Raw genomic sequence first — 16,431 nt, 5'->3', positions numbered from 1 at the left:
TCCCAACTATCTTCCTACATATTCTCTATAAAACTATGTATTTAATGTTTTTAAATTACAAAGAGAATAATACTTTATATATATAGCCTATTCAAAAATTTAGAGTGCTGAAAATGTTTGAGAATGGGCAATCCATTTGGCTTTTCGCTTTTTTTTTTTTTTTTACTATTAGCTGTCAGAATAACCCTTACTGCGTACCCTTGAATATAGTGATATACCATATGTAAATGATTATATTTGTTGAGGTATTTGTTAGAGAGGAATTTTGATTTTTATACAAATTGGCACAGGCTTAATTTTTTTCATTGAAAAATTCTTTGCTAAATCTGTGATTGTTGTTAAAATTTAAAACAAATGTATGTTTTTTCAAGGACAGAGATTTAACAAAAAAAAGACTTTTTTGTTCTTTGTCAACACAATGCAAGAATAAAAAGTGTGAGCTCTTCCAAAAACTGAAGATGAAATCACTTAAGAGGAACAAAAAGTCAGAGGCTGTCTTTGAAAAATGTTTTTCCTCTCTTTTCTATGCACAGTACTTTGATGACCAAAATGCTATTAAAAAAAAAAGCTGTGAAGTCTATAAAAAAAAAAAGTTTCAGCAGCAACTCAAGAATTCTTACCTTTTTTTTTTTTTTCCCCTAAGAGCATTTCCAGTGGTAAAATAGTATATGAAACTATCCTTAGATACTTTGCATTTTCTTTGTTCCTTTTCTTTTTTTTTTTTTTATTTTCATAGCTTGGCATAAGATAAGTGACTCATTAGATGTAACAATCACTGTATAAAGTCAGAGAAGGGAATAAAATTGAGCTTTCTCACTACTGTGTTGTTTTTCCAGGCTAATTGGAGTTAAAAACTAGTAAAAGTATAAGTTTTTCAGTTAAAGATGTGGTCTGTGTCTGACATACGTTGAATGGCTGTTCATTACAGACGTGCCATTTTTACGCAGTCACCCTTCGGAGTAGAATTGCACTGTTAACACCAGTGAGAAAATATTAAGCATTAGCAGTGCAGCATTAACATGCTGTTTTCAAAGAAAAGTTTTGCGTGTTGCTTGCTCTAAACAGTGTTCTAAAGAATGTCTTACCATTGCAGTTTTCAAAGTTTTTTTAAACATTTGTAGGCCAGCAGCTAATTTTTGAATGTAGATTGCTATATAGATTTATTGTTTCATCATATTTGTACATACAAACTATTCTTTTTCTTTGTCCATGTAAAATCACATTATATAAAGCAGTAACACAGCAAATATAATTGATTTCATTGCATTTAATTGACTGTATGGACTATTACTGGCTGTGCTAAATTCAACTTTAATCTTTGTTACTTATCAAAGCACAGAGAAAAGCCATCACATTGGTATTACACAATTTGTTTGCCAATCCATATTATCATTTCAAAGACATTTAGGCAACCTGCAGGTTGCATCCTGAAAGAGAGGATTTAATCTCATTTGTGATAAGTTATGTGCTTTATTATCTGAGTCTGTAATGAGAGGTGGAGATAAAATACACTGATTCAGCATTTGGCCTTTCTTCTGCATTTGAATATGTTTCAGATGTTTCTGAGTCTCAATATTATTTCAGAAAATTTATCTTCTTGCCTTTTTTTAGTCTGTGCTGCATAAAGTCACGGGTGCAAAAAGGAAGTCACTGGAAGGCACTCATACAACAGAGGCCTGGGTATAAGGGAAAAAATACAGGAATATTTTTGTTATTTGTAAAATCATCTTTATGTTACGGCAATATGTATTTCAGTAAAAGGGGCAATTTTACTTTTTAGAGATGACTTTTATTTGTATTTTACCCGTTGATAGTGGTATATTTTTTGGAAGAGTGTAATATGTAATACTGACCTTCTAATCTTATATATAAAGTCAGAATCTTATATATAAAGTCAGCGTTTAAGGGAACTGAGAGTCAGCTGGGACCATTTGCTTTGGTGAGGTGATTTTACACAAGGAAAATGGATGTCCTGTTCTGATGGCAAGTACAAGACAAATCTTGAGAAATAAAAGAAACCCATTTGTGAGTGTGACTGTACCAATGAGGCTTGAATAGCGGATAGGCACGGCCTATATTTGGTCAGAATCAGAGGTGCAAAACCTCTGTAACCTGCATTCTGACCGAGGGCAGAAGGGGGAGCAAAACAAAGGTTGAAAGGGGGAGGGCTAGACCTAACTGCATATTTATTTATTCAGCCTCTTCAGAATGGATGTTGGGTGGAAATAGACAAGGAAGAATAGAAAAAGATGTACATTGAACAGAAAGGCTAGTGTTAGAGGTCAGAAGAACAGTGAAATTGAAAGGACAGTTGACAACAAGCTAAGTTACATCTTGCAAAACAAATTTTACAGATAGGGTGAAGTTCAGCCATAGAAACAAAGAAATCAAGGAAAGACAGGGGCCATTATTTCATAAGGGTGAGATGAAGGCAACATACATAGAACCTGGAAAAAGAATACTGAATAAGCTGCCCCAGATTTCAATAGAAATTATCATGAACGGAGGGACAGCATTTTTCACAGACTGAACACCACAGCTTTCACTAGCACTGAGTAGAGCACAAGTGTTACTTTATTTTTATTACGTATGACATTTCTGTTTATATATTTTCACCCAGAGTTGCTGACTCACAATCCGTTTGTGACGCACTGTCCTTTACTGATCGTTTTCCCATAGAATTGCCGTCACACTGATCAGTCCCTTCAGTGGCTATGTACACTGCAGTTCTCTTTTACCAATTTTAGCACTGAATTTCAGATCGCTTATGAATCTGATAAAATTTTTCTGAATTCTTAGACTGTTATGCAGCATACTAGCATAGCATCGTTTTCAGATGTAATATTAACAATGAGCGCATGAAAGATTGTACCAACTTTTTTCAGCAGCATATTGCTATGCAGATTAGGGTTAAGATACCCAGGAGGTACTTTCAAATTCATAATTGAGATCTGATTTTAGCATGTTAAAGCTGTTACAGTACGTGGTTATATGAATTTATTTGTATACTTATAGTTTCTTCTGAACTGACAATATGAAGAGGAAATAGGGGTAAGGTTTTATTGAAATTACCTACCTCTAACCTGGTACATTTAACAGTAATCTAGAGAAAATAAATCTTTATTTAAATTATTCTTAAATTATTCCCTAAATTATTCATAATATTTTCATTTTGTACAGATACTTGTATAGACATTTTATAGACCCTTCTTCAGGAATAAATCAGGTTCATTCATGCTGCATAGCGTGACTTTCTAAGCTTTAGTTTCCAGCCATCTACCTGTATCTTCCAGCCCTCCAGACTTCTCACACCTTCCTTCCCTCAGACATCTTGTTTCCTGTTTAAAAAAAAGTCTGTTTCCTTCTGCTTTAAATAGTTGTGTCCAAGCTATTATGTTCTCATGATAGCCATTAGTCGTTGTTCATCTTACAGCTGTTGTCAAACACTCTAGGAATCTCTTTCATGGTGTAGTATGCAACAGACTCCGTATATTGCTGACATGATTCAGCAACAAGATCTGAATATTTTGATCTCTGTGTAACTGTAATTCCTATGGATTTGAGTTTCGGTAAAAAATCTGTTCTTATCATCAGCCACAGGTAGCGTTAAGTAGTCATCATAAACATTTTAAAGGAGTGTTGACAGACACCTGGAAATAAAACTGTAAGCTTAGTATGCATATGTATACTGTAGTTAAAGAAAAAAGCACAACACTTTAGTACCCCTTGAGATGAAAGCAGTCTTTTAACTGGAAGGATTGTGTACAAGTCCTTCCAAGTCCTTCTAACAACAATTTATATTGAATAAAATGTCTGTGTTAACATTATATTTTTAATATTTCAAGATTCCAGTTATAGCTTGTAGTAAAAAAGTAAATTTTGATTGATCTGTTTCCCACTTGAAATTGTAAGGTGTAATTAGATTCTTTTATATTCCATTTCAATGTAAGATTTGTTTATATTAAGATATGTACTGCATCAGCAATTGCTGTAGCAACATTTAATGATTTATCTTTACTAACTATAAACTGTACGATAGCTTACTAACTAACTTCTATACTAGTTAGTAACTAGTATGATTTACTGTAATAACTACAAACTATAGTGTTTATACTATGGTATAAAATAGCAACTATAAATTTGATAATATATCAGAAGAAAGATTCTAACCTAATGTAAATCTCAAAATTTTAAGCAACAACCAATTTGTAAAGCCAAGAAATCATCTTGCACATTGAGCAGTTGTTTGACAAAAAAGTTGCTGCAAATCTTAATTTAGTTGAAATTTAGTTTAATGTAGTTAATATAGGTAATTGTATTTAAGTTAATTTAGGTTTGAACTCTGCATATGGTTCTTCCAGATTTGTCTATTCAAGTCTAGTTATTATCAGTAAGTATTCTGCAGCCTGAATTCTGATACTGCATTCTAGTAAGCAGTAACACGTAAAAAGTTTGAAACTACAGACAAGTGAAAATTGGATTTTTTTAATTTATTTTTTTTATATAGTAACTAAATTTCAGGAGTTAAAGGTGCCTAAGTTTAGAACATGCTGCTTCTCATTATCGCTTAATATTACGTGATGATACCTAATTAATCCTTTGTGATGTAATAAAGAAAATATAATGGACTTCATACATAATTACCATATTACATGACAGAAAATGAAAGTTTAAATTCTCACCACATGGAACAGCTGTGTGCTGTTTGATCTCTATGGATTTTTGATTTGTTATAAAATTTCAAAGCATTTCAGCTCTCAGGAAGAAATATTTGCCAGGAAACAGACCTTCATTATTGTGTATCTGTATATATGTAAATAGTATGTATTAACATATTTGTACATATTCTTAAAATTCTGTTAAAAATACTATCATAGTGATGTAAGAAGGTTACAATATTACTTAATCTTATTCTGATGAACAAGATTTGTTTTGAGATGTAAGGTAATTAAAATCAAAACTTCTTTTATTACTTACTGCTCTTTGATATTTCAGCCAGTTGGATAATACTCATCTTCTCCATTGATGAGATGTTCAACATAGGTTCCCAATGTGTCATGTTTGTTAAGCCTGGTTTTCTCTTTTGTCCTTGGTAGTTTTCGTATTAATTCTTGTTAAAAATAATACAAATGTTATTGTAATGAACAGAAATCAATTTTCAAAATACGAAAGAATAAAAAACAAGAGAAAGGATAAAATTTTCATGTTGGATATAATTTTAAGTTTAAACCAACAGTTTTGTATTAAAAATTAAAGACTGCAGATCTGTAACTGAAAAGGAATATAATGCTACTAGAGTTGATTTCATGCCCAGTTAAATTTCTTAAGTAGTTATGTTAAATACTGTGTTTGTTTTACAGTGTGTTTTTTAAGGTGACTTCAGGTTTACAACTGGGAAAGTCTTGAATGTTCAAAGTAAATTGTTCTGTTGTGGAGTTTTTGATATCCAATAGGGGCAAAATACTGTAATGAAAAAAAATAAAATAACTGAATTCCCTAAGGCAAATTTACTTCATTATTTTGTTTATATATCAGTATGCTGGATTTAAAAAGAAAAGTGATTGCTCTGGAGCAATTCAAATGGCATAAAATCTTGTGATAGTTTAAATAAACTACTAATTAAGCTGAGCCATGACAAACTTTGGTAGAGTAACAGTGTAAAAACAAAAAAAAACAAGTGAAAGATGTTCAAATATACATTCTAGTTAGTCTATAAAACTTAATTGAAGTTGGGTTATTTCCAGTACAAAACTGTTTAATTATCTTTGCAAGAATTACATCAGAAATGGGGGAAATCAAGTTAAAGGGTAAGAAAAGTTTGGTTTTCTTCCTTGTTTTGTATATTCTTGAAAGACATTTGCTATTTCATTCTACCTCAGTGAAATCTTCATAATTTCTTTATGGTTCTAAGATTTATTTATATTTTCTCTGAATTACAGATTAAAAGATATTTGGTAAAAAGCAGTTTTAATCTAGTGATAATTTTGAGGGAGAATTTGTGTGTATCTCTCTGAATTTAATTGATGAGAATAATTTTAATAGATTGGTAATTTGTTTATTTAATATTTTATCCAGGAAGATTTTCACCTTCTGTTGATTTTCATATTTTTTTAAAATCTCCTAACATGTTAAGAATATAAGGTATATTTACGAAATGAAATAAAAACAGTAAAATACTGTTCGAAACAGGCAACTTTTTTCCATGATGAACTATTAGCTACTGCATTCAGAAACTAAACAACATTAAGTCTGCATAAAGACAAGTTAGAATTTGTTGAATCAGGATTCTGTATATTTACTCATAAAATGTGTTTTGCTGAACTATATATTGCTTACATTTCATTAAAGATTAATTATTAACCACTGATGTAATAGCTTGCAATAAAGCCATTAAGAACCGGGAAAGTGAAGTATTTCTGTCAATATAGGTTGTAAAAGCATAGTCTAAATGTGAAAATTTTTAATTGCTATAAAATAAACACTTTAGCAAAATATGTACACTGAGGTTTTTTTGTTGTTGTTGTTCTGCAGTCTCAGTTTGAACTCAGGGTATTCCATATTCGTGGAGAACATGCTGTATCAACTGCTCAGCTTGAGGAAGCCATTGCACATCTGAAGAATGAACTTGATAATAAATTAAACAGAAGAAATGAAGAAGCAAAGGATATTGCTGTTTCTACTGAAGATGATAACCCACCAAAGACATACCGAAATGTATGTATACAGACTGACAGAGAAACTTTTATAAAGCCTAATGAAGAAGAAAACAGAGCTGTGAAAAATAACCAAATAGTACCCAAAAAGCTTAATATTTCTTCTTTGACACATTGTATTTCTGCCCAAAGTGAAAATAAGGACAGTTACAATGTACCAACTTCAGAAAGTGTCTTATCTTGTCAACCAAAACAAATGCTGCCTCCTCCACCGCCACCACCACCTCCTCCTCCTCCTCCTCCTCCTCCTCCTCCTCCTCCTCCCTTTCCCGATTCTTCACTACCAGGTTTAGTTCCTCCACCACCGCCTTTGCCAACAGGTTTGACTTCACTGACACTTCAGTTTGGATCTGGGCCACCACTGCCACCTCCACTTTCTGAAGGCTGTAGGGATTTTCAAGTGCCATCACCACCACCACCACCACCACCACTTCCAGGGCTGGGACCTCCTGTTCCTCCTCCACTGCCTGGATCTGGGTTACCTCCACCCCCTCCACCCCCTGGGCCTGGGTTCTTTTTTAATAGCACTTTATCTTCAAGTCAAGGTCCTCGGAAACCTGCCATTGAACCTAGCCGTCCAATGAAGCCTTTGTATTGGACACGGATACAATTGCAAGGCACCAGGTAAAATATATTTATTTAGACTTCATGGCTATTTATGCACCGTGTACAAGTGTATGGTCTTAACAAGAAGTAAAACATAAGTGTAGAGGCATGGAATTCACATGTCTAAACAAACAAACAAAAAAGGAATCAGTTCTAGAAGCCTAATAATAATAAGAAGAAATGGGTTTAAAATGTTAGATATAAATGAAAATGATGTGCATTATAATGGGAAGAAGTTTGATAGTTTTATTCCCCAAAATCAAAGTACTCCCTGGACAACTAGTGGCAAAGCAACTAAATATTTTGATGGTTCCTTGACTTTGCACTAAAGAGATAAGAAAAAAAAAAAAAAGTTAGCCAGGAGGTGAAAAAATATATATTTTTAAATAGAATTAGAATTAAAATTGAAATGGTAGAATTTGGTCAAGTGAGAACTTTGAGTTTCATCTCCTTTAGCTTTCCAGTCATTTGAGGCGATACCATCTTCAAAGCACTGTGTCAGCCTCTGTAATTTCAGCTCTGGAAAAAAATAAACTGGGACTAACCTCTGTGTATAATTCTCCGGGGGCAGGAAGCGTGAAGCATATGTATAAATAAATGCAGTGCAGGAACCTGTAGTGTAAAATATCCAGCATGGAGGAGGCTCACTGCTGATAGAGACCTCTGTAGTTAAAACAAACAAAAGCTTACCGGTCTTAATTAAATATGACTTTTATTATAGTTTACAGCTTTTTGTCTGAATTTATTTTGATGAGAAAGAATCATAATTCTGGAAATTTTACTCTGGTGTAACCAAGCATAAAGTGTTCATATTTTATATAAAATATAAAACAGGAAAAAACAGTTAATGAAGTGTGAGGTGTATTTTTTCATTGCTTCAGAATTAAAGGAAGCGAAATATTCTGGAGCAAGAAGTTTTGGCATTTTCATTTTGCTTTCCCAAAATACTAGTGCAAAATAGTGAATAGACAGTTGGTCCAAAAATAAACCTTGTTGTAATTCTTCCTGTTGATTCACTGAGATCAAGATGATCATTTTGAAACATTGCTGGTTCATCATAGTTATGGTGAACTACTGGTCACCTGCTATAATGGTCCAGCAACTTTATGGTCTGCACTAGAAATGGAAACTTTTTTAAGGGTTTGCTGTTCAGAGCAGAAGCTCTCTGGGACTTTGAAGTTCTTCTTACAGAACCAGAAAGCATTCTTCAGTGAAATCTTTGCAGCTGATGTCAGGAAGAGTGAAGCTGTTGAGTTCTAGCCACCTCCTGTGACACTGAATATGCTTCATCAGTGGATGCTAATGGAAAAATTAGAGTTCTTAAACATTCACTGTAATAAATATGTGTTTGTGTATTAAGTAAAAACAATCCTAAATTTGAAAAAAAAGGATTTATATGACTTGGATTTCTCTTCCCACTTATGTTGGTAGGTACTACATTTGTTGTATATTACATCTAATAAATGTATGTTTGGTGATATCAGCCCTTTGTAGCTCATAGGGTTTTCATATATATATCTATATGTATATATATTATTGCAAAATATTTCATTGCCTTTTAGTGACATCTGCTGGAAGAAGTGGGCCCATCTTCCACTGATAAGCATATGACAAGAAGAGTAGTTTGAAGATAGTTTTGTCACACATACTTTCAAAAAATATTGAAATTTTGAAAGTCTTTCAGAATTGAAGTACTCAGTTTGCAGCACCACTAAGTATTTTTCCTAAATTCAGATAAAACAAGAGGATTGCATTAATAGGTTCCAAGTGTAGATGGTGATGGTTATCTACACTACATCTGTTTTGAAAGCTGAGAAGAAAAGGAATGATAATCTCCATGTAAAATTTCTAGTTGGTTGAATGAAGCAGAATCTGTTCAGTCTCTGAAAGTATAGGCCACATAATTGTTATAATTTCTTAAACCTGCAACAATGATAACTATGAGGATAAAGCATCTGTGGCTAACATCAAGTGAACCAAGTCCTCTACGAATGTTCTTAAAATGTGCTTGAATAAAGTGTAGTCACTATTTGTTGATACTGTTTATTTTTGTAGGTCTAAGCAGATTACTTGGAATTACTCAAAAAAGCTGTTGTTGAAATACTCTTAATCCTAGTTGAAGTGGCAGAAATCTCTAGAGATGTATTTGCACAAGCTGCAGTTGCAGTATTTCGTTGTTTTACAAAAAAACTGCACAATACATACAGGTAGTCTACTAAGTAGCTACACTTAGCTACACTTACTTTCACAGCCTTGTGCAAAATACTTTGACTCCTTGCAAAAGAAAGGTATAGAGAAGGAATGCTATATGCGTGCTAGCCATGTTTGTTGTTTTGAGTTTTAATTCTATTAAAGATACATTTTTTTAATAGATATTTAGTGGAATTTTTATTATTATCTTTCCCTTTATAGGAAAACTGCTATACCAATGTTATGGGAATCACTAGAAGAACCTGATATACTTGATACTACTGAGTTTGAATATTTGTTCTCCAAAGACACCACTCAGGAAAAAAGAAAACCATTATCAGAGACTTACGAAAAAAAAAACAAAGCCAAAAAGGTATTTATTGTTTCTTTGTATTAGCTTTTTTGTTGTTGTTGTTTGGTTTGGTTTCTTTTTTTTTGTTGTTGTTGCTGCTTTGTTTTACATTTTTAAAAAATTCATTTCTTATTTCTTGATGAACTAGCGCATAATAGATTGGTTTGTAAATCCCACTTTAAAGCAAAACAGGTAAGATTGCTGAATCAACCCTAGCTAGATGATTCAGGTAAATTTATTATTTACCTTGGAAGGTTTCTTCCTTGTGAAAATGAAGGTTCTATATCCTAGTGAGGTAGAAAAAGCAGTGTACAGGAGAACTGAATGGAAGTTCAAATATGTATATAAAAGTACCAGTATTTCAGGCCGTGTCTGCCCTTGCAATTATTTATAAGTAAAGGCTATAATTAAATTATTCTAGCAAACATATTTTCCATTAAGATTAATTTTGAGAATTATAAATATTTCCAAATATTATAATATATATCTTAATATATAGATTTATATTAATATTAATATCAACATGTGATTTATATTAATATATAAATTTATATTTCTAAATATTGGAAAAATAAAGTATAAGGGAAGATAGGAAAATCACTCTTTCTTGTTTTGAATAAAGAATGTCAAAAAATACTTTTCTGGTATAGCTAAATAGCTGTCAAGGAAGAACAGGGCAATCATATCTTTGATGGCTAAAAGTTTGTGCAGTAACTATTTCATCATCAGGGCAGATACTATTTGCCTCAGATGTGATCTGTTACAGAGAGAGCATATGCTCAGTTACAATGTGCATATAGAACAAATAAATAGCGTTAGTAGTATTTGCTGCAGGAAAAATTCTGGTCTGAACAATAGTTGAATAATGTTTTCCTAAACCAACATTGTTATAGATTACAAACCTGTTTAAATATATACTGTATCATAAATCTGAGTTCACCTGCTTGGAACCACAAGAGGGCACTTTGTACGTAAGCTGTGCTATCTATCTTTTTCAATTTTATCATACATATAAAGTGAGTTTTCCTACAAGTGTATCAGTGAAATTGAATCTTTCAAAACATCTTTGATCATAAACTTCCTGTATTGCACTTAATGTAGTAATTAATGAGAAATGTAAATGAGGCTGTAGAACTTATGAAATTCAAACTAATGTGATACCGAAAGTGAAAAATGAGAAAGGAGGCTGGTGGGGAGTTGGAGGGTGGGAGCATGCTGGCATTTGGAAGTATACCCTAAAGACAATATTTAATGTTACAGTCCTTTAAATATCAGATTGAAGCTGGATACAAGCACCCCTATGAAAAATATTTTTATATTACTTTTTACTTGATAAACACTTAAGTGCTTGTAGCTTGTAACCAGTGTAACTTCAATGGGGAAACAGCATGCACAATTACCTATTTATTTCAAAATACCAGCAGCTAAAGGAATATATCTGGGTCTCTAGGTCTGTGGCAGCAAAACAGATTAGTATTAGTCCTGTTTTCTGAAAGATCAATGTGCATTATTCTTTTTCCTTACAGCTTTGTAAACTAAATTACAGCAGCATGATATTTCAATGATCCCTCTTAACTTTATCCAAAACTGGATAGTAGTTATTCTATACAATGTAGGAAATAATGGTGTAATAATAAGTACCATTGCTTGTGAGAAAACAATGTTTTCTTACAAAGATATTTTCTTTATTTATGTCAGTGGTTGAATTAAATTGTTTTGTTTTTAAAAGGAAAGTTTTTATTTTTAATACTAGGAACATATTTACTGGAATTATAGGAATAAAAAAGTTCCTCAAAAATACAAAATTAAATCCCCCAAAGTTTAAAAGTTATATATAATATGTGTTATTTAGTTTGGTGAAACTCTTGGGATTATGATCATGGTATTACAAACCATGTAGTGTGGTTTTTTTTTCAGTGAACATTTCAAAATCTTTTGCACAATAATATTAAAGTTTCTGTCATTTGAACCATTGGAAAAAAAAAATCAGCTTTTAGAATTCAAATGAAATTTGAATTTAATTAGGTTTATAAGCATTTCTTATTTTATATTTTGTCTTTCTAACTTTCTTTGCTAAATGACTCATAGTAGCAGTTGAAATTTTTAGACAGTTGGTCTTTATATAGTCCTGTGTTTTCCTTTGTCTCTCTGAAATCCCAGATGTCGGTGGGCTAGTTCCAATGGATCAATCTTGGTGGGCTGTGAGTGAAATGATAATAGGAAGGTATTTTGTTTAATTACAGTATGGTTTATAAGTAGATGGTAACAGAAAGCTCTTGTAGATTAATGTAGAACTATCAGTTCTGCTGGCTTCATTTGTCCTTTCTCATGCTTTACCTCATCATTCAACTTCTCTTACCTTTTTTCTAACAGTTACATCGATCCAGAAGAGCTTTAGCAGCAATCATTTTCTTTGCTACAGTGCTGCAAATATGTGCTTGTCTGGTCTTAAGTATGGTGTGTCCTGGTGTATGGAATTGTATAGTCTGGTTAAAAATGCTTTATACAGACAGTATGAAAGATGAATCTGATGATGTTCATCATGTGTTATGTGTTTTTAGCTGATACTGTATCATTTTATGATTCTTTGTAAATCACTATTTTATGTTTTGTAAAAAAGCCTTCCCAAGAAAGATACAGCTACAGCTGTAGAATCTGGAGTAGCATTTTGCGTTTGGCATAGGTAAACTATTTTATTTAATACTACATCTTAGTGTTGACCTATTCGTTACATTACATCTCTTCTCACCCACCCAAATTTTTGTCCCATTTAATACCATCTTATACAAGCTATGTTTGGCATGCTTGGTATTTAGAAAAATTACAGGCCGATAGGCTGTGCAGGATCCCTTGTTAAAACATGATTACTTAATACTTTTCTCCTTGAATGAGAATTAAATCAGTGCTTCACAATCAAGTTTCTTGTGCAATTGGAAGAGTCGGTCTTTCAAATCCAAGGGGAATAGTTTCTTATTTAACTGGGTCTTCTTTATAAAAACTAAGGAGACTTTAACAATTAGTGGTTTGCTGAATTATGAAATCTTTACTACCTATTTACATTTCTCTTGCAGTTTCAAATAAAATCATAATACTTAACTTATTCTCAGGTTATTTTTTTTGTCAGTCAGAACACTTTGTATGCATCGTCTGTGAAATGAATGCTTAAGTGCAAAACATCACATTAAACCTATAGAAATTTCACTTTGTTCTATTCTTACCTATTTGTCCACATAGTAGACACCTTAGGACAATCCTGACTAAACCATTCACTGTCAACTACACTTTTATTGCTTATAGGTGATAGATAATCTGCCATTTTCAGCCAGAAATATCTAAATCTTGTCCTACATAAATGGAATTGATGATGTCCAATGCTATTTGGAAAGTTATACTCAGTATGTATTTTTATTCATGTATATAATTACATGTGTAACCATATATAAAATACAATGTAAAATTTATAATATTTATAATACATAATATATTTTATACACATCCATATCATCGTTGTCAAGATAGGAGAATACATTGAGGATTCTGTGGGGATCAGTGCTGGGTCTGGTCATCTCCATATTTTCACTTGTGACCTGGATAATGGAATATTAACTCTGCAGCTATCACTTAGTTGCAAGAGGCTGCATGTTTTGGATTAGACCCTTTAGAAAGTTTTTATGTTTCAGTGGTATGATCTGAGAAATAGGGATAAGCACAAGTCTGTACAGTTAAGGTTAATCTACCTACTTAGAAGTAAGATGGGGTACAACTGACTGTCTAGGTGACAGTTTTGCAGAAAGGATCCAGGAATTGTAATGGAGCATGAGGAGTATGAATTGTCAAATCACGGTACTACAGAAAGGGAAAACAAGACTGATATATAAACAGAGGTATTGCTTGCAAGACAATCTACTTAGCCATGTCTCAGTTAAGAACTGCGTCTAGATTTAGGCACTCCAGGCCTTCATTAAAAATGTTTGCTAACTGTGAAGAGTCAAGAAAAGTGGGAATGATCAGAAGTGTAAAAGTAGTCTCTGAGAAAAATTCAATGATTATGATTGTTTAGTCTAGAAAAGAGGAGGTTGATATGGGACACACAGTAAGTATCATCAAGTGCATACAGCTGCTGCAAAGAAAAATTATGAAAAGCTTTTTAAGAGTAAGGATACCAAAGGAATGTAGAGCACTTTTGGCTGGGGAAAATGTGTTTCTGTATTGGGAGATAGATCATTAAGAAAATTTGTTTAGAATTATACACATATAGTTGATACTGTATTGAAGTACAGAAATGCTTTGGATGACGTTTTGAGTGCCTTTCCAACATCATGATGCTCAATTTAAAGTCATAAAGTCCAGTTTCTGTCCATACTCCTATGGTTGAAGACAGCTGGCAGTCCTTTTTTTGAGTGGAAGTGCTTCTGTGACTCCCAAATTCATTGCTTTTGTGCCTGACAGAAATTGGCTTACTAAGTCAGTTACGGTAGTTTCTTGAGGCTGTCATCCTTGTGTAAGAATGTAATTACTATAACTAGCAGTGCAGTAATTAAAAAATAAGGTATTCTGACAACTACGTGGGGAAAAAAAGGAAGGGAAGTTAAGAACCTTCCAACAGTAATGGCAAGATAGTGTCTTAAAGGACTACATGGAGGGAGATTTCATGTATGTTTTAGGCATATACAGTATATTCATTTGACAGTGATAAAATATGAAAATAATATTGTTTAAATGTTAATGTAGTATAAATTAAGGTCAGATGTACCTTCTGGTACACTTACATATTCTTAATGTTTGTTATAGTTATGCTTATCTGGGCTTTAGAAATTCTATAGGGTATATGACAGCTCATGCACTCCTATGGAAAATTCAGCAGATTTGGAAGAACTGTTTTTTTGTTTTGTTTTGTTTTGTTTTTTCCAGCTCTGCATTCCCTGAAATATTTCGTAAAACACAGATTCTCATGCATTTATCTCCCCTGCAAGTAAGCAGTCATGTAAAGTTCTACAGTTGTATGTAAATAACAATCAAAATAAATATTCTAGTCTTCTAGGTATTATTTCTTAAGAGTAGAGCCTGTCTTCTGGATGGGGAGAATTTATGTCATGTATTAGTTATGTCCCTATGTTAGAGCAAAATACTGTGCAATATCTTTAAGGATTAATAAATGCAATTGTTTTCTTACAATGATGCTTTTGAAGTGTAAGACTATAGGCATTTTAGTCTTATACAAGATAATACAATGCAGTGGTTTCTTGGATGTGATATTTATGAAATGGAAAAGAGGCAATAGCTTGAACCCTGACTTTCCCAGAGACTCTAGATGGATGAATAATGTATGAGTGGGATTTATTTTCTAGATTAGTTCTGAAGTGGTTGAATATGCAGCAGGCAAAGTCAAAGTTACTAGACAAAAATAAATAAGTGGAGTTTTTTAGCACCTGCATATGAATCAAATCAGTTTCTCTCTGATTTTGGTTAATTGAATTAGCTTAATTTAAATATTTATGTTACTAGTATGATGCAACTTGGCAATATACAGAGGACCTAAATATATTTACAGCGTTCAAGGTACTGTGGTCTGTAGCTAAGATTTTTCTTACGCATCTAGTTGGGCCTCGCTTTCAAAATGACTTGAAAGTTACAGCTTATTGGAAATCAGGAAGAAAAAGGGCTAGATCCACCTGGTTACTCTGACAGAGTCCCTCCCCAGCTTTCCTGCAGCCCCCTTTAGGGACTGGAAGGCCACTATAAGGTCTCCCCATTGCCTTCTCTTCTCCAGGCTGAACAACCCCAACTCCCTCAGCCTCTCTTCATAGGAGAGGTGCTCCAGCTCCTTGATCATCTTTGTGGCCCTCCTCTGGACTTGTTCTGACACTTCCATGTCCTTCTTGTGTTGGGGAAGAAAAAGGACAATATACAAGCCCCAAAGCTGAACACAGTGCTCCAGGTGGGGTCTCACACGAGCAGAGCAGAGGGGGAGAATCACCTCCCTCAGCCTGCTGGCCATGCTTGTTTTGTTTTGGTGCAGCCCAAATACGGTTGGCTTTCTGCGCTGCAAGCGCACATTGCTGGCTCATGTTGAGCTTCTTGTCAACCAACACCCCTAGGTCCTTCCTTCTCCTCAGGGCTGCTTTCAATCCATTGTCCACCCAGCCTGTATGGATGATTGTCCTATTTCATCGGACGTTTAGACCTTAATGCATGTTGAATGTGACTCCTATTTTGTGACCCAATTTTTAAAGTATCACTGTGCCACTAGTAAACTGGACTGTTTTCATTATCATCACTGTATTTTCTTAAGCTTAGATTTCAGTTGTAGCTTTCTGAATATATGATTTCTGTACCTATTGTATTATCCAGTAAGAATACCATTAAAGCATTTGTCTAGGAATGTATGATTTATTTAAGAAAATATTTTAAGTTCTACAAATGAAATTGTAAATGGACCTCAAATATAAATTTTTCATGTACCAAAAATGTTCAACTATAGATTAAATACATTACCATTAAGGTCTGTAGCTGTTTATGAAAACAATGAAAACAGAAAACAATCAATATATAAAAACTCTAACCTATTTT

General features: G+C 33.2%; 1 protein-coding gene across 5 annotated transcripts in view; it reads left to right on the top strand.

Moving 5' to 3' along the window:
• The window catches only part of FMN1 (formin 1), a 211,846-nt gene that overhangs the window by 107,492 nt on the left and 87,923 nt on the right, over positions 1-16,431 (top strand). For all 5 annotated transcript variants that reach the window (XM_083839382.1, XM_083839384.1, XM_083839383.1 and 2 more), the window contains 2 exons: positions 6,532-7,337; positions 9,732-9,882. In XM_083839382.1, coding sequence (XP_083695508.1) covers positions 6,532-7,337; positions 9,732-9,882 — 957 coding nt within the window. The remainder of the gene's footprint in view (positions 1-6,531; positions 7,338-9,731; positions 9,883-16,431) is intronic.

Source organism: Anser anser (genome assembly GCF_964211835.1).
Source record: "Anser anser genome assembly, chromosome: 5".
Lineage (NCBI taxonomy): Eukaryota > Metazoa > Chordata > Aves > Anseriformes > Anatidae > Anser > Anser anser.
Note: the sequence above shows the minus strand (reverse complement) of the source record. Positions and strands in the feature narration are given on the sequence as shown.